Source organism: Heteronotia binoei, chromosome 6 (assembly GCF_032191835.1).
Source record: "Heteronotia binoei isolate CCM8104 ecotype False Entrance Well chromosome 6, APGP_CSIRO_Hbin_v1, whole genome shotgun sequence".
Lineage (NCBI taxonomy): Eukaryota > Metazoa > Chordata > Lepidosauria > Squamata > Gekkonidae > Heteronotia > Heteronotia binoei.
Genome location: NC_083228.1, coordinates 138,406,672 through 138,424,875, shown reverse-complemented (window position 1 = coordinate 138,424,875; position 18,204 = coordinate 138,406,672). Strand labels below are relative to the sequence as shown.

The 18,204-nt window shown below is 50.1% G+C and overlaps 2 protein-coding genes across 2 annotated transcripts in view; one reads left to right on the top strand and one right to left on the bottom strand.

The window, feature by feature from the left end:
• LOC132574464 (cytochrome P450 2J2-like) overlaps window positions 1–18,204 on the top strand; it is a 585,507-nt gene that overhangs the window by 101,422 nt on the left and 465,881 nt on the right. The gene's annotated exons all lie outside the window — the stretch shown is intronic.
• Window positions 752–18,204, bottom strand: part of RNPEPL1 (arginyl aminopeptidase like 1) — a 60,306-nt gene continuing 42,853 nt past the window's right edge. The window contains exons 10-12 of the mRNA XM_060242716.1: window positions 5,830–6,057; window positions 3,242–3,384; window positions 752–1,904 (exon numbers count right to left, since the gene is read on the bottom strand). Of these exons, the coding sequence (XP_060098699.1) occupies window positions 1,626–1,904; window positions 3,242–3,384; window positions 5,830–6,057 (650 nt within the window). The 3' untranslated portion in view covers window positions 752–1,625. The remainder of the gene's footprint in view (window positions 1,905–3,241; window positions 3,385–5,829; window positions 6,058–18,204) is intronic.

Below are 18,204 nucleotides of genomic sequence, written 5' to 3'. Positions count from 1 at the left end.
TTGTTTTGGGGGGGAATTAAGAGGCGGCAAAAAAAAAAAAAAAAAAAAAGACTCCACATGGGCCCAGTAGCAGCACTGGAGAGACAGACAAGGGGTGTAAGCCTGGGGTGGCCAGACTTGCTTAACGTATGAGCCACACAGAATAAAACGTCAGATGTTTGAGAGGCACAAGACAGGAATGTCAGATGTTGGAGGGAGGGAGGGAAATAGATGGGAGGAAGATATAGAAAGGAAGTAACTTTAAATACATTCTCCACGCCACCAGCTGGCTCAGCTTGGCAAAGCGATTTAAAGAGCTGTCTTCTCCCAGCTGGCTGGTGAGGCAGTGGAGGCTTTGAGAGCCACAAAATATGTGTAAAAGGTCACACGTGGCTGAGCCGCACTTTGGCCACCCCTGGTATAAGCTTTCGAGAGTCAAAGCTCCCTATATCAGAGGGAAAGCTCATACCTCAAAAGAGCATCGGTCTCTAAGGCGCCGTGGGACTCAACTCTTGCTGTCCTACCCTCTGAAACTGTAGGAGGCGCTGTTGTGAAGCCAAGGTTTGGAATTGGACTACATCCGTTTTCTCAACCAGTGATACCACCTCCAGTGTGTGTGTGTGTGTGGTCAGTGCGGGGGGGGGGCTATTTCGGAACAAAGATGTTTTGGAAGTAAAATCAGTCCATTCCAATGGTTTTGGGCCCGACAGGACACCCGCTGATATCTTCTTTTGCACCTGCTTCTGAAAAAAGAACCAACGCTGCACAAAGCCACAAGTGAAAAGCTGCCGGTGGATCGTGCCCACCTTTGCCGATAAATCCAATTTATTTATTTGCAAAAGAAAAAGAGAGGGAGAGAGAAAATGCAGGCTGCCTCGCCCATTTCTGAGCTGCAACCGAGGCACTAGTGAAGGCCAAACACTTGGTTTTACATCAGACCTTTAGGGGGAAAATGGGACCCTGATCCCGCTTGCAGGGAAAACAGGGCCTGGTCGTCAAAATCTCCCTGCGAGAGTCGGGCAAGGCGGATCCAAAGCACGGAAGAACGGCAGGCCCTCCCAGAAGCCTCCGTGGCCGGACTTGGGAACGGTCTTCGAAGAGACGCACCGCGGGTTCGAAATCCTCACCCTTCCGAACCAGACAGATCAAAAAGGGAATTCCCTACCGCTTCCTTTCAAGTTTCACGAACGGTCTTGATCTCCGGAGACCACCGCCCCGCCTCGCTACCTCCGCAATCCCTCCACCGTCTCCTTTTTGTTAACTTCCTTGACAGCAGCGATGCTGTTTCTCCCGAAGAGCGCAAACGCCCGATCCTCCAACCCCACGCCGACCGCTGGAAGGAACGTTTCCAACTTGCAGAGGGGTGGGGGGGGGAGAACGTGCGAGTCACCCCGGAATTCACATTCATGATCCATCTTCCAAACCGGTCCCCCCCCCCCCACAACCCCACTTCCATTTGCAGCTAGGAGGTACATCCCTGATATATGGCTGTGCCGATACGTTAGACACTTGAAGGCACACGTGTTAGGAATCCAGCCCCCTAAAGCGACCGCGTCTCGGAGGGCCGGGCAGTAGCGCTTTGCCAGAACGTCCCCTCTTTTCGCTCGGCCCTTCCGGCTTCTGAACCCGGTGCCGAGCCGGTGAGCTTAAGCGGACACGTTCACGTCCCTGAGAGAAATGGCGCCGTTGGCAGCTTCGGGGGCCCTGTCCTCCGGCCCGGCGGGCGAGGCGTCTGCGGCAGCCGCGGCGGCAGTGGTGTCCATGGCTAGGAGAGGGTTCAAGCCCTGTGTGAAAATCTGCTGGATGGTTTTCCGCAGGTTGGGGTGCAGCTGGTTCTGGGTCTGCTGGAAAACTTCTAAGGCAAAGGGCTTCAGGGGGCCGCTGCAGAGGTCTTCGTACAGTGGGATCGTGTACATCCGAGACATCTGCGGCACAAAGGGGAAGAAGAAGATACTGCATTTATACCCCGCCCTTCTCTCTGAATCAGAGTCTTAGAGTGGCTCACAATCTCCTATAGCTTCTTCCCCCACAATGGACACCCTGGGAGGTGCGTGGGGCTGAGAGGGCTCTCACAGCAGCTACCGTTTCAAAGACAACTCCTACGAGAGCTATGTTTATGTTTAATTCGATTTATACCCTGCCCTCCCCACCGATTTATGCCCAAGGCTATTCCAGCAGCTGCAAGCAGAGGAGTGGGGAATCAAACCCGGTTCTCCCAGATAAGAGTCCACACACTTAGCCACTACACCAAACTGGCTCTCAGGAGACAGACACCCTGTGAGGTTTGTGGGGCTGAGAGGGCTCTGACAGCAGCTGCCCTTTCAAGGACAACCTCTGCCAGAGCTCTGGCTGACCCAAGGCCATTCCAGCAGCTGCAAGTGGAGGAGTGGGGAATCAAACCCGGTTCTCCCAGATAAGAGTCCGCACACTTAACCACTACACCAAACTGGCTCTCAGGAGACAGACATCCTGTGAGGTTTGTGGGGCTGAGAGGGCTCTGACAGCAGCTGCCCTTTCAAGGACACTAAACTTGCTCACAGGTGATCGGTGGCGCTGAACGCAAGTATGTGCCAAGAAAATATTGCCTGTGTGTACCTTCCCACCTCCCCCAGGGCCAGGAGACGTATTTCCACCACACACCTCAGCTACATGCATGAAGCTGCCTTCTCCTGAGACAGACCCTTGGCCCATCGAAGTCAGCATTGTCCACTCAGGCTGGCAGCAGCTCTCCTGGGACTTAGGCAGCTTTCAGACCGCCTACTGCCTGCTCCTTTGGACTAGAGAAGCCAGGAATTGAACCTGGGACCTTCTGCATGCCAAGCGGACGCTCTACCGCTGAGCCACAGCCCCTCCCCTACACACTTGGCCAGGAGGCAGAAGTTCACAGATCTGCTGCACACAGGCCCGGTGCTGGGGGTTCTGCCACCCCAGGCAGACCCCCACTCCCTCCCCATGGCCTGGGCAAGCTCAGGATGGCAGCGGGCACGCCCAGAGATGGGCTTTGAGCACGCTCACTGCCAGCCCCCCCCCCCCACTTTGGCGAGGCTTCCTGAGCCTTGGGAAGCCTCGGCAAGGTTGTGAACGCAGAGGGCGCAGCGCGTTGGGGGGGGCACCCCTTGGCACCCCTAGGCCAGCTGGCGCCCTAGGCGGCCACCTACTTGGTCTACTCCCATGCGCCGGCCCTGGCTGCACATGGCATGTTTCAGGCCCGTATCTCACACCCTCTGATAGGCACAGTGCTTTTCAATACAGCAGCGAGTACCTGGTTTTCCAAGAAGAGCCGTACTTTGTGAAGGTCGGGGTAGTAGTCATTGCGGACGACAATCTGCAGCCAGCGGATCCGGATCTCTGTGTTCATGCTGTCCAGCTGGGCGGAGTAGCATTCGGAGAGCTTCGATATCACCTCTGAAGAGCGCATGTTTGAAGGTTAGCAACAAGAATGCACACAAATGAAGGAAAAGGCCTTCTACTGAATCAGACCCTTGGCCCACTGAGAGTCTGTATAGCCCAGGGGCCGAATCAGGCCCCCAGAGGGATCCTATGAAGCCCTCAAGCAGCTGCCTGTCATCTGCTTCCTTCTCGCTCTTGCTTCCTTCCGCATCACAGCTTCCTTTGCCAGGCTTGCTCAATCGCACAGAAGCTACAGAGCAAAGCCTCTATTTTCTCCATCGGCTGAGGCTCCTCCCTTGGGGAGGACGGGGAGTTTGCTTTGCCAGGCTCTCTCAATCGCACAGCAGAGTTACTGAGCCAAGCCTCTCTTCCTTCTATTGGCTGAGGCTACTTCCCCTCCTGGTTTCCTGGAAGAAGATATTGGATTTATATCCCAATCTTCCCCCCCCCCCCGAAGAGTCTCAGAGCGGCCTACAATCTCCTTTACCTTCCTCCCCCACAACAGACACCCTGTAAGGTGGGTGGGGCTGGAGAGGGCTCTCACAGCAGCTGCTCCTTCAAGGACAACTCTGCAAGAGCTATGGCTGACCCAAGGCCATACCAGCAGGTGCAAGTGGAGGAGTGGGGAATCAAACCCGGTTCTCCCAGGTAAGAGTCCGCACACTTCACCACTACACCAAACTGGCTCTCCAAGGAGAAGGAAGGAAAGAGCCAGAGCTTCCTTTGCCCAGTTCCCTGGATCCCATGGGAGAGATTCAAAGAAAGCACCTTTAAGATCAGAAGAAGAAGATATTGGATTTATATCTCACCCTCCACTCTGAAGAGTCTCAGAGCGGCTCACAATCTCCTTTTCCTTCCTCCCCCCACAACAAACACCCTGTGAGGTGGGTGGACTGAGAGAGCTCTGACAAAAGTTGCCCTTTCAAGGACAGCCTCTGCCAGAGCTATGGCTGACCCAAGGCCATTCCAGCAGGTGCAAGTGGAGAAGTGGGGAATCAAACCCGGTTCTCCCAGATAAGAGTCCACACACTTAACCACTATACCAAACCGGCTGCCCCACAAGATCAACAAGTGCTAATGTTTTAAGCATGTTTCAAGTTTTTAAAAAATCTTTAATTCTGTTTGTCTGTGCCCTTAATAAAGTTTATATTTCCAATACCTGCATTTATGACGCACACGGCCTGGCCAGACAGGGGCTTGTACATGTCAGATCTGGCCCTCGTAACAAACGAGTTCGACACCCCTGGCATGGCCTTACTCAGATTGACAGCAGCTCTCCAAGGTCTTCCAGAAAGGCCTTTCACATCACCTAGTGCCTGGTCTTCTTTAAACTGGAGATGCTGGGGGCTGAATCTGAGACCCTCTGCATGCCAAGCAGATGCTCTACCGCTGAGCCCCACAGCCCCTTCCCAGCCGGAATCAGGGAAGTGGCTGCCAGAAACAGAGGAGAGGTACTCAAAAGGAAGCAGTTTGGTCCACTGGGATGTAGCTTAGCACCTCAGCAAAGCTGAAATTTGCAAGGCCGGCTCTAGACAGGGCTTGGGGAAGGGCTGTGGGTCAGTGGCAGGGCTTTTGCTTGGCACACAGAAGGACTCCGGTTCAGTCCCCGGCATCTCCAGCAGAAGGACTGAAAGAAGAAGAATTGCAGATTTATACCCCACCCTTCTCTCTGAATCAGAGACTCAGAGCGGCTCACCATCTCCTTTATCTCCTCCCCCCCCCCCAACAGACACCCTGTGAGGTGGGTGGGGCTGAGAGAGCTCTCACAGCAGCTGCCCTTTCAAGGACAGCTCTGCGAGAGCTCTGGCTGACCCAAGGCCATTCCAGCAGGTGCAAGTGGAGGAGTGGGGAATCAAACCCGGTTCTCCCAGGTAAGAGTCCGCGCGCTTCACCACTGCACCCAACTGGCTCTCTGCCTGAGACCCTGGAGAAGTGTTGCCAGTCTGAGCAGACCAGGTGTGTCAAAGTTGCAGCCCGGGAGGGCTCCTATCAGGCCCGTGAGCAAGTCTGCTGCCTTCTCCCTCTCTCATGCTTCTTTCGGGTATGAGAGAATGTTAAATAAAATATTAAAGGTAAAGGCAATCCCCTGTGCAAGCACCAGTTGTTTCCGACTCTGGGGTGACGTTGCTTTCACAACGTTTTCACAGCAGACTTTTTACAGGGTGGTTTGCCATTGCCTTCCCCAGTCATCTACGCTTTTCCCCCCAGCAAGCTGGGTACTCATTTTACCAACCTTGGAAAAAGGGAAGGCTGAGTCAACCTCGGGCCGGCTACCTGAACCAGCTTTCGCTGGGACAGAACTCAGGTCGTGAGCAGAGAGCTTCGACTGCAGTGCTGTGGCTTTACCACTCTCTGCCATGGGGCTCTTAAAAATAAAAGTGGTATGGTCTAGCCCTTTTTGAACCTGTAGGTGACACACTGGGAACGGCATTACCGCCCCACAAATCCAGCCAAACTCACCGTGAGGCAGTGGTGAGCCGTCCAACAGCCTGTCCAGGAAAAGCACCGTTTGGAACGTCTGCCATTTTGTGATGTCAACACAGTTGGATGCAGTGGCCACATCCAGAGGCTCCGTCGTCCAGAGGTTGAAGAGCATCTCCACTGGGCTGGTCAGACTGGATCCCTGAGATAGGTCCGGCTCAGCTAAGGGAGGGCCCGTGGCGTTGAGCCAGCGCTCGAATTCGAGTCCTGCAATAAGAGGTACCGACAAGGGTGAAACGATTCAGCATTTTTTGCAACTAAAACCAAAAGGATGGTCCTTTAGGAAAATAAGAGCAAAAGTTGTTTCCAAGAAGGCATCCATTAGTAATTAATTGTCATTTTTTAAATATATTGTTGAAGGCTTTCATGGCCAGAGTTCATTAGTTGTTGTAGATTTTCCGGTCACAAAATGCTCTACATCTTACAACAGCACTACAGATAAGATTAGAATTTCAACAGCCAATCCCTATGCAAAAGAACCTCCTCAGGAAAGCTCCTCTATTAACATTTCACAGCCTGGGAAACTCCTACATAATAATGACTCAGCCCTTCCCCACCTTCCTGAGTAGATATAAATTACCTGCCTACCATCTTCTTCTCGCTTCGACACAGAGAGAACTCTATCCTTCTGCGTTATGCCTCTGAGGATGCCAGTCACCGCTGCTGGCAAAACATCAGGTTCTACTATGCCAAGACCACAGCCATACAGCCCAGAAAATCTATAATAACTAATGTAATTTTTTAGTTTGATTGAGAACTCAGAAATCTTGAGAACTCAGAAATCTAAAGTTATTTTAGTAATTGAAAATTCTGGCTGTAAATATGTTTTAGTTAGGAAAGGGCAATGGCCGTGTACTATAAATATACAACTTACCTATCTATCAAGGGTGAAATGGGGACTGGTTTGCACTGATTGTATAAGGCACTGAATTTGCCTTATACCAAGTCCAATGGTTACTCAGTCTAGCTCAATACAGACAGCTGCAACAGGCAGATTTCCCCAAGGTTTCTCTCACCCTGGCTCAGATCACAGAAGTCATACGGGGTGGAGCGGGCCACACAGGCCACCTGGAGAGCCAGTTTGGTGTAGTGGTTAAGTGAGCGGACCCTTATCTGGGAGAAACGTGTTTGATTCCCCACTCCTCCACTTGCTGCTGCTGGAATGGCCTTGGGTTAGCCAAAGCTCTCGCAGGACTTGTCCTTGAATAGGGCAGCTGCTGTGAGAGCCCTCTCCAGCCCCACCCACCTCACAGGGTGTCTGTTGTGGGGGAAGAAGAGAAAGGAGATTGTAAGCCGCTCTGAGTCTCTGATTCAGAGATAAGGGTGGGGTATAAATCTGCAATTCTTCTACTCCAATCCAGAATCAGCCTAGAGCAGGAGTGTCAAACATGCATCCTAGGGGCCAAATACGGCCCCCAGAGGGCTCCCATCAGGCCTCAGAGCAACTGGCTGTCATCTGTTTCCTTTTCCCTCTCTCTTGCTTCCTTCTGCATAACAGCTTGCTTTGCAAGACTTGCTCAATCGCACATTGGCTGAGGTTCCTCCTTTGTGGAGGAAAAGGGGGGGGGGGCAGAGCTTCCTTTGCCAGGCTCTCTCAGTTGCACAGCAGAGCTAAGCCAAGCCTCTCTCCCTTCTATTGGCTGAGGCTCCTCCCTCCCCTGTCTCCTGGGGAAGGAAGGAAAGAGCCCCAGCTTTGTTTGCCAATACCCTGGATCCAATGAGAGAAATACAAAGAAAGCACCTTTAAGACCCACAAGGGCTAACCTTTGAAGCGTATTTCAATTTTTTTTTTTGAAAAAAAAATTAATTGCGTTTGTCTGTGTCCTTTATAAAGTTTATATCTCTGCTACCTAATCTTAAACAGGGACACACGTGGCCTGGCTTGACATGGCCCAGCCCAACAATGTCTCACTTATGTCAGCAGGGGCCCTCACAACAAACGAGGACTTGAAGTCCTTGAAGACTTGCGATGAAGAGGAGCTCACCGCCTCCAGACACAGCTGATCCCAACTGCCAAACCATTCTGACGGTAAAAACGGTTTTCCTAATATCCAGCCGGTACCTTTCCACCCGTATTGTCAAGCGGTTGTTGCAAGCCCCCTCCCTCTGCTGCCAACGTAGACAGCTCCCTGCCCTCCTCTAAATGAGAACCCTTCAAATCCTTCAAGAGAAGAAGACAACTGCTAATTCATACCCCGCCCTTCTCTCTGAATCAGAGACTCAGAGCGGCTCACAATCTCCTCTATCTTCTCCCCCCACAACAGACACCCTGTGAGGTGGGGGCAGATTTATATCCCGCCCTTCTCCCTGAATCAGAGACTCAGAGCGGCTCACAATCTCCTCTATCTTCTCCCCCCACAACAGACACCCTGTGAGGTGGGGGCAGATTTATACCTCGCCTTTCTCTCTGAATCAGAGACTCAGAGCGGCTCACAATCTCCTATGTCTTCTCCCCCCACAACAGACACCCTGTGGGGTGGAAGGGGCTGAGAGGGCTCTCCCAGAAGCTGCCCTTTCAAGGACAACTCCTGTAAGAGCTATGGCTGACCCAAGGCCATTCCAGCAGGTGCAAGTGGAGAAGTGGGGAATCAAACCCGGTTCTCCCAGGTAAGAGTCCGCACGCTTAACCACTAAACCAAACTGACGCTCATGTCCCCCTCAAACTCCTCTTCTCCAGACTGGACATTCTCAAGCCCCTCAGCCTTTCCTCCAGGCCCCTGATTATACTCGCGACTCTCTTCTGCACCCGTTCTGTCCACATCCTTTTGGAAGGGAGGCCTTCAAAACTACCCACAGGTCTCCAGAGGCGTCCCGAGTAATGCAGTGCCCAGTGGGACTAGGACGTCTTGTGATTTGGATAGAATGCGAGGTCAGTAACTGCACCTGAGACCTCAGGCACGTAAAACACGAAATAAAACAATCTGAGCTCCCACTCGTGGAAGATGGAGCCCCCCCTTGCTCAGGGCATCTGCCGTGGTGTTCTGGATACCTGGAAGATGTGTCATCACCGGGTGGATGTCCCATTGGAGGCGGTCTTCCCAAATGCTGCTGGCCAATTAGCAAAGAGTCCTGGAGACCATCCCCCCCTGCTTGTTCATGTAGTATAGGGCGGTCGTGTAGTCCGTCAGAAAGGACACCACACGACCGCGGAGGAGACAGTGAAAGGAGTGAACGGCTTATTAGTATGATTGGTTTCAAATGCAACAAATTAAAAGCTTGATGGAAAATGATATTAAATCGGACGGAATTAGACGTGAGCAAACAGAATTAGAAAGAGTCCTGCTTGGAGATAATGAAAAATTGATATCGAAAGTGTATAAATTATTATTGAAATGGTCTACAGAAGAAGTAGTAGTAAAGTCTCAAATGGGCAATCAATGTGAATAGAGAAATACAAATGGATACATGGGAGCACCTTTGGAAGAACTCGATGAAGATTTCAACTTGTCAGAGTATCAAAGAGAACTGTTTTAAGATGATGTATAGGTAGTATATGACTCCGAAGAAACTGGCTAGGATGAGTAAGAAAATGTCGGATAGATGTTGGAAATGTAAAAAACATGAAGGTTCTTTTTTTCACATGTGGTGGACTTGTGAAAAAGCGAAAGAATTTTGGATGATGATACAACAAGAAATCTCCAAAATGTTGGGTTATGACTTTAAAAAAACTGCAGAGACTTTTTTGCTTGGGTTACAATTAGAAAAATTTCCAAAGGAAGACAGGACATTAATTTGGTACTTGCTCTCGGCTGCTAGGACATTGTATGCGCAGCTGTGGAAACAAGAAAAAATACCAGAGAAATGGGCCTGGATTATGAAAGTTTTATCGTGGAGTGAGATGGACAAACTAACTCGAACTCTAAGAGACTATGATCTAGATATATTCAAAAAGGAGTGGAAGAAATTTAAAGGATATATGGAGAAAGAGTGGAAGGTGAAAAGACATTGGACAATTTTTTAGTATTGATGAGGGGAAAAAAAATATTGACCTTTGATCTGTTAGTGGTACCCTTAGTATTGAACTTAAATATATAACTTCGGGGAAGTCAAACAAGGGAGGGAGGGGGGACTGAAATATCATATGGGTTAGTACAGGAAATTTATAATTAAGTTTTGTAACCATATGTTATCAATAAATTGCTAAAACACAGAAGGAGTGAACGGCGTACTGTATCACCAGGAGCTCCAGATAATTGATAGGATTGCTTTGGAGGCGGGGCTTCCCAAGGCCCACCGACACACAGACCATTGAGATGTGCTCTCCAGCCCCATAAAGAAGCGTCTGTCGTCACCACCGCAGATGGTGCTGGCAGTAGAAATGGAGCAGGTTGAGGCTCCGTTCCCACGTGAGGGAGATCAGGACATGAGCTGGTAACACCAGACGACGAGACTGCAGGTGACGCGTTGGCCAGAACAGTCTCACAAACCACAACTGCATATGGAGGCGGGCGTGGAGAAGCACAGCTGTGGCGGCTGCCATCAGTCCCAGAAGTCTTTGTATCTGGAGCGCTGAAGCGTCACCCTTACTCCTGATCTTGGTGATGAGAACCAGCGCATCCGCACGTTCCCAAGGGAGAAAGGCGCGGCTGAGGTGAGTGTCCAGAATGGCTCCTATGAACTGTACTCTCATAGATGGGACGAGGCAAGATTTCAGCAGATTGACCTGGAGCCCCAGGTCTCTGAGAAGGCATAAAATGGTGCTGAGGTGTGACTGGAGGGTGTCCGCTGCCAGGGCCACCACCAGCCAATTGTCTATATAAGAGAATATTATGATCCCCTGAAGGCGGAGATAAATGGCGATGACTATCATAGTCCTCGTAAAGACCTGGGGGGGCAGTTGAGATCCCGAAGGGGAGTGAGGTGTATTGGAAACGTTGGTTCCCAATAGCAAACCTTAGGCCTCTGTTGTTGTTGTGGGGAAAACTTCTGTTTGTTCCCATAAGACGGCCTGGAGTGGCTTGACTAGGAGCGCTGGGCTCATGTCTGTTCAGGAGGTGACTTCGTGAAGGGTTCCTTGGACCAAGATTTTGACCAGGTCTTAGACTTAGGGCGAGAGGAAGTAGAAACCCCCCAGGTTTTTAGAAGTCTTGATGCTTTTGTCTAGATCCTGGAGGACCGTGTCGATGCTCTTATGAAGGCCTTGGCCTCTGTGCCCTGTTGTTGGCCCTCCAGAGGAACTGGTTGGCCCCTGTATGAGACAGGATGCTGGACTAGATGGACCACTGGTCTGATCCAGCAGGGCTCTTCTGATGCTCTATGAAGGCCTTGGCCTCTCTGCCCTGTTGTTGGCCCTCCAGAGGAACTGGGTGGCCACTGTGTGAGACAGGATGCTGGTCTAGATGGACCCTCACTGGTCTGATCCATCAGGGCCCTTCTGATGTTCTTATGAAGGCCTTGGCCTCTGTGCCCTGTTGTTGGCCCTCCAGAGGAACTGGTTGGCCCCTGTATGACACAGGATGCTGGACTAGATGGACCACTGCTCTGATCCAGCAGGGCTCTTCTGATGCTCTATGAAGGCCTTGGCCTCTCTGCCCTGTTGTTGGCCCTCCAGAGGAACTGGGTGGCCACTGTGTGAGACAGGATGCTGGTCTAGATGGACCCTCACTGGTCTGATCCATCAGGGCCCTTCTGATGTTCTTATGAAGGCCTTGGCCTCTGTGCCCTGTTGTTGGCCCTCCAGAGGAACTGGTTGGCCCCTGTATGACACAGGATGCTGGACTAGATGGACCACTGCTCTGATCCAGCAGGGCTCTTCTGATGCTCTATGAAGGCCTTGGCCTCTCTGCCCTGTTGTTGGCCCTCCAGAGGAACTGGGTGGCCACTGTGTGAGACAGGATGCTGGTCTAGATGGACCCTCACTGGTCTGATCCAGTAGGGCTCTTCTGATGTTCTTATGAAGGCCTTGGCCTCTCTGTCCTGTTGCTGGCCCTCCAGAGGAACTGGTTGGCCCCTGTGTGAGACAGAATGCTGGACTAGATGGACCCTCACTGGTCTGATCTAGCAGGGCTCTTCTAACGTTCTTATGACCTAGAAGTGGAGGAGGATTTTAACTGCAAGCACTTGACTTCTTGCTGAATCCTTCATGAGTCAGTGCTGAGCTAAAGCCAAATTGGGATGACCTACAGAAACCATCTGGCTAGAGAGTGGATTTGTAGAGTAAATTGCCTCGGGAAAAGGCTGCCAAAAACGTAACAAAGCCTGGAAATGTCTGGAGGCAGGCATCCAAGTGAGTCACATTTTTGGCTCACCGTGGTGGTTGCTGCACATTAATGGAGCTGTTCTATCTTGTCTTGGAACAGACTGGTGATTCTGCACAGATCTGAATTCTTCCAGGCAGATAGGAACAAAGGACACCATGCTAATGCAGAAACAAATGTTCAGGTGTTGGGACAGAAAGAAGGGCAAGTGCTCAGGGACAGCAGTAGTTAGGTTACGGTTGGGAGGAGAAAGCCTAGAGATGAATGTGTAAAATCCAATCCGCATGAATCAATCCTATCTCTTCCCACATCTTCACAAGTGGAGCATGGTGGAACCTGATCCTACCTACATTTACTCAGAGAAGTCCCACTCCACAGGAACTGGGTGGCCACTTTGTGAGACAGGATGCTGGACTAGATGGACCACTGGTCTGATCCAGCAGGGCTCTTCTAAGGTTCTTATGAAGGCATCAGCCTCTCTGCCCTGTTGTTGGCTGTCCAGAGGAACTGGCTGGACACTGTGTGAGACAGGATGCTGGACTCGATGGACCCTCGTGGGTCTGAACCAGCAGGACTCTTCTGATGTTCTTTTGAAGGCCTCAGTCTCTATTTCCTGTTGTTGGCCCTCCAGAGGAACTGGCTGGACACTGTGTGAGACAGGATGCTGGACTCGATGGACCCTCATGGGTCTGATCCAGCAGGGCTCTTCTGATGTTCTTCTGAAAGCCTCAGCCTCTATGTCCTGTTGTTGTCCCTCCAGAGGAACTGGTTGGCCACTGTGAGAGACAGGATGCTGGAATGGATGGACCCTCATGGGTCTGAACCAGCAGGACTCTTCTGATGTTCTTCTGAAGGCCTCAGTCTCTATGTCCTGTTGTTGGCCCTCCAGAGGAACTGGTTGGCCACTGTGAGAGACAGGATGCTGGAATGGATGGACCCTCATGGGTCTGATCCAGCAGGGCTCTTCTGATGTTCTTCTGAAGGCCTCAGTCTCTATGTCCTGTTGTTGTCCCTCCAGAGGAACTGGTTGGCCACTGTGAGTGACAGGATGCTGGAGTACATGGACCACTGGTCTGATCCAGCAGAGCTCTTACGCTCTTATGTCTTAAGTTAGCACTTGAATGAATACCAGCAAGGAAATCTAGAGTTGCTATGTCGAGGCAGTCAAGAGCAAATGACATCTGTCTCACACCTTGAAAAACTCCTAATCTGGAGGTCACCATAAGCCAGGGTCCTGGACAGCTCCACCTACATCTATCCCCCAGAGCTTCACTGCCCAGAGAGTTTTTAGCAGCTTAACATAAGAACAAGAAAGCCAAGCTGTATAAGGCCAATGGTCAACCCAGTCAAGAACTCTGTGTCACAAAGTGGCCAAAGCCCAGGTGCAATCAGGAGGTCCATCAGCAGGGCCAGAACTCCAGAAGACCTCCCACTGATGTCCCCCCGGCACCAAGAACACAGAGCATCCCTGCCCCAGACAGAGTGTTTCATAAACGTTGTGGCTAATAGCCACTGATGGATCTCTGCTCCAAATGTTTATCCAGTCCCCTCTTGAAACCATCTATGCTTGAAGCTGCCACCACTTCCTGCGGCATTAAATTCCACATGTTAATCACCCTTTGGCTGAAGAAGCTTAATTTTCATTGCACTGAAGCAGTAGCTCAGATGGGGAACCAGGCCAGAGTTAGCTGTGACAAAAGGACAAATGGGACTTTACTGGCTCCTTGTGTCAACTGATCCGATGGGGTCGAAAATCCAGTTCAACGCATGGGAAGCAAATTGTGGTTTCTGAATGTCCCACACTCTGGTTATGGATTACGAGAGCCATTGTGGGGCAGCTGTTAGTGTCAGGCGAGGATCTGGGAGACCCTGGTTCGAATCCACACTCGTGCCATTGAAATTTGCTGGATGTCCTTGGGCCAGTCACACACTGTCAACCTCACCTACCTCACAGGGTTGTTGTGGGTCCCCAATGGAGGAGAGAAGGATGTAAGATGTTTTGGGTACTCAATGGAGAGAAATGCAGGAAAGTAAATAAATATTTGTTTCCTCTGTACTCTTCCGCCTTTCTCTGCATCCTTCTACAGAATGTCCTTAACTGGGGAAACCATCTTGTCAACAAGAAAAACGCTCACATCCAAGCAAGGTAAAAAATAACAAGAGCCAGGAAAGCCAATGCCACAGGGAAGAAGAAAAAAAAAGAGAGGAGTGGATTTATACCCTGCCCTTCACTCAGAGTCTCAAGAGTGTCTTACAATCTCCTTTCCCTTTCCCCTCCCTACAACAGACACCCTGAGAGGAGGAGGAGGAAGAAGAAGACTGAAGATTTATACCCTGCCCTTCTCTCTGAATCAGAGACTCAGAGCGGCTCACAATCTCCTTTATCTCCTTCCCCCACAACAGACACCCTGTCAGGTGGTGGGGCTGAGAGGGCTCTCCCAGAAGCTGCCCTTTCAAGAACAATCTCTGCAAGAGCTACGGCTGGCCCAAGGCCATTCCAGCAGGTGCAAGCGGAGGAGTGGGGAATCAAACCCAGTTCTCCCAGACAAGAGTCCGCACACTTAACCACCACACCAAACTGGCTCTCTTGTTGACAAGGTAGGCAGGGCTGAGAGAGCTTTGACAGAAACTGCTCTTGAGAGAACAGCTCTGAGAGAGTTATGACTGACTCAAGGTTACATCAGCAGGTGCATATGGAGAAGCGGGGAATCAAACTCGGTTCTCCCAGATTAGCGTCCGCACACTTAACCACTACACCAAATTGGGGAAACATCCTGCAGGTTGCCTGTGCCAACCTGTGCCAGGTTGCCTGGGAGCAATTAGGCCTGTTATAGAAGGGATGCACAGTAAGCGATGCACCGCCTGACATCTCTGTTGTGGGAAGATGAGCTGTGAGACATGTTTTGTTTCCTCTTCTTCCACCTCCTGAGCTTTAAGCAGCACGAACTCCAAATGACAACAGATTCAGCAGTGCTCGGATATGTGCCAGGACCAACGGTGAGTTGGACCACAAACTTTATCAATGGTTTCAGTTTCCCTGTAGCGTAACATTTTCTTACAGAACCCTGCCCGGCTCCAAGCTATGCTGCTTGAAGGGCACTTGGTGTAATTAGTAGACTGATCAAAGCCACCAAGTAATACACCATTGACCATGTTTTGTTTGGGTGTGGCCTATACCCTGGCATACGAGCCAGGTACATTTATTCTTTGTTGGAGGGATGTCTCGGGTTTTCTGATTCCAAAATCAGAAATACGCTGTTATCAGATTTTAACCCCCAATTCACAATTAAGTGTGCCAAATTTATGGCGGCAGCTAGGAGAATTCGTGAGGATTATGTAAAGAAGGGGTCTTGAATTGACTGTTTTTTGAATATTTCCAAGCTTGTATTTTATTTTTTTAAATGCCTGAGTACCCTGTATACTACTGCTACAAATGCTGAGTACTCTGTATACTACTGCTACAAATGCTGAGTACTCTGTATACTACTGCTACAAATGCTACTGAAACTGATATAAATACAGAGACCATGCATAAAGTTGCCAAATTTTGTTCCCATGCAATCAAATTGCATTTTATGGTTCTTACAAGTTAACGTCGAGGCAACAGATTGTAAGCCTACAAATAGCAGCTCTCCAGCAGCCCTGGCCCCACTCAATGCACAGCAGCTAAGAAGGTCTGAGCGCCTGCTCCGGCTGCAATGCCACTGAGGATGTTCTCCGCAGCTGAGAACGAAACGTCTGGAAGGAAAACTTTCTCCAGTAGAACACGGCACTTGATCCCGAAAGATTCTACAAACCCTAATGATGTTACCAGCCGTGAAAACCCGAAATCTTTGACAACAGATTGTAATTTTAACCAGTGTATTCTAGTTAATATTTTTTCTCGAGCTGTATAATTTTTAAATTTTTATTATATGTACTATATTTACTAAGCTCGAAGATGTTTGACCACTACTGTATTATTTGTGATACTAATGTCCTATATTTTATTTTCACATTTATTTTTTAAATATCTCACGTTTCACCTATTTAGGTCCATCTTGATTGTTACAATTTTTATGTAGCTGTCGGCCTGCATCGTGCTGTGTATTTGGTCATGGACCGTAATAAAGCAAACTGAAACTGAAACTAATACACCATCTTATCGTTTGCAAAAATATACTACAAGGATTGTGTACAACACATAATAAACAATACAATATTGATAGAGGCCACTAGTGCTAAGGCCTTTTAAAGTAACAGAACCCCAAGGGGGCCAAAAAAACCCCATCCCCCAATGAATAGATAAGAAGTCCAAACTTGGAAATAGTCCAACTGAGATTCACAAGGTGGGTGCGTCTAAGGAACGTACCGCTTTCTTAAAAAGACGTCTCTCTAGATTCTGATGCCGTTTCAATTCCTTCTTCGGTTTTAACGGCTCAACTGTTTAATCGTAGCATTAAGCTTCTCATTTTCCATGTGAACACTGGGCTCTGAAAGAATGTAGAACAGGATTCCTAAACAATTGAGCCATTAAAACTGAAAAAGGAATCGAAATGTCGTCAAAAATCTAGAGAGAGGTCTTTTTAAGAAAGCAGCTGCATTGAAGCTATGTTCCTTAGGAGCACCCACCTTGTGAATTTCAGTTGGACTACTTCCAAGTTTGGACTTATATCTATTCATTGGGGGATGGGGTTTTTTGGCCCCCTTGGGGTTTCTGTCACTTTAAAAGGCCTTAGCACCGCTGGCCTCTATCAATGTTGTATTGTTTATTATGCGTTGTACACAGTCCTTGTAGTATATTTTTGCAAACTGTAAGACGGTGTATTACTTTGGCGGCTTTGATCAGTCGGCTCCAAACCATGGGCTTCTAGATTACACATGCTTCAAACTGCTTTAAACCGAATCAGACCACTGGTCCATCAGGGTCGGTGTTGTCTATTCAGGCTGGCAGTGGCTCTCCAGCATTTCAGGCTGAGCTCTTTCACATCCACCTACCTACCGCCTGGTCCTTTTAACTGCAGATGCTGGGATTGAACTCGGGACTTTCTGCATGCCACACATGAAGCTGCCTTATAACAAATCAGAGCCTTGGTCCATCCAAGTCAGTACTGTCCACTCAGACTGGCAATGGCTCTCCAGGGTCTCAGGCAGAGGTGGTTCACACCACCTGCTACCTGGTCCTTTTGACTGGAAATGCTGGGGATTGAACCTGGGACCTTCTGCATGCCAAGCAGATGCTTTACCCTTGAGCCACAGCTCTTCCAAATGTAAAACAGACCCTTTAGCTCCCTGGGAAAGTTCTTGATGAGCTGTTGCCCTGGAGGATTGTTAAGCATACATGAACACACACAAAGCTGCCTTATACTGAATCAAACCCTTGGTCCATCGAGGTCAATGTCTACTCAGGCAGGCAGAGGGTCTCAGACTGAGGTCTCCCACATCACCTCCTGCCTGGTCCTTTTAACTGGAGAGGCTGGGGATTGAACCTGGGACCTTCTGCACACCAAGCAGATGCTCCACCATTCAGCCCTGGCCAGCCCCTAACAAACGGGCACACACACAAAGCTGCCTTATTCTGAATCAGACCACTGGTCCATGAAGATAAACATCGCCTACTCAGACTGACAGCAGCTCTCCAGTGTCCCAAGCTGATGTCTTCCACGTCACCTCCTGCCTGGCCCTTTGAACTGGAGATGCTGGGGATTGAACCTGGGACCTTCTGCAGGCCAAGCCCTCCCCACATAGACCCTTGGTCCATCAAGGTCAGTCTTGTCTACACATGCAGGCAGAGGGCCTCAGGCTGAGGTCTTCCACATCCCCTCCTGCCTGGTCCTTTTTAACTGGAGATGCCAGGGATTAAACCTGGGACCTTGTGTGTGTCAAGCAGATGCTCTACTACTGAGCTACAGGTCCACTTCATGGCTCTCCAGGGTCTCAGGCTGAGGTCTTTCCCATCACCTCTTGCCTGGTCCCTTTTAACTGGAGATGCCGGCGATTGAACCTGGGACCTTCTGTGTGTCAAGCAGATGCTCTACCACTGAGCTACAGGTCCACTTCATGGCTCTCCAGGGTCTCAGGCTGAGGTCTTTCCCATCACCTCTTGCCTGGTCCCTTTTAACTGGAGATGCCAGGGATTGAACCTGGGACCTTGTGTGTGTCAAGCAGATGCTCTACC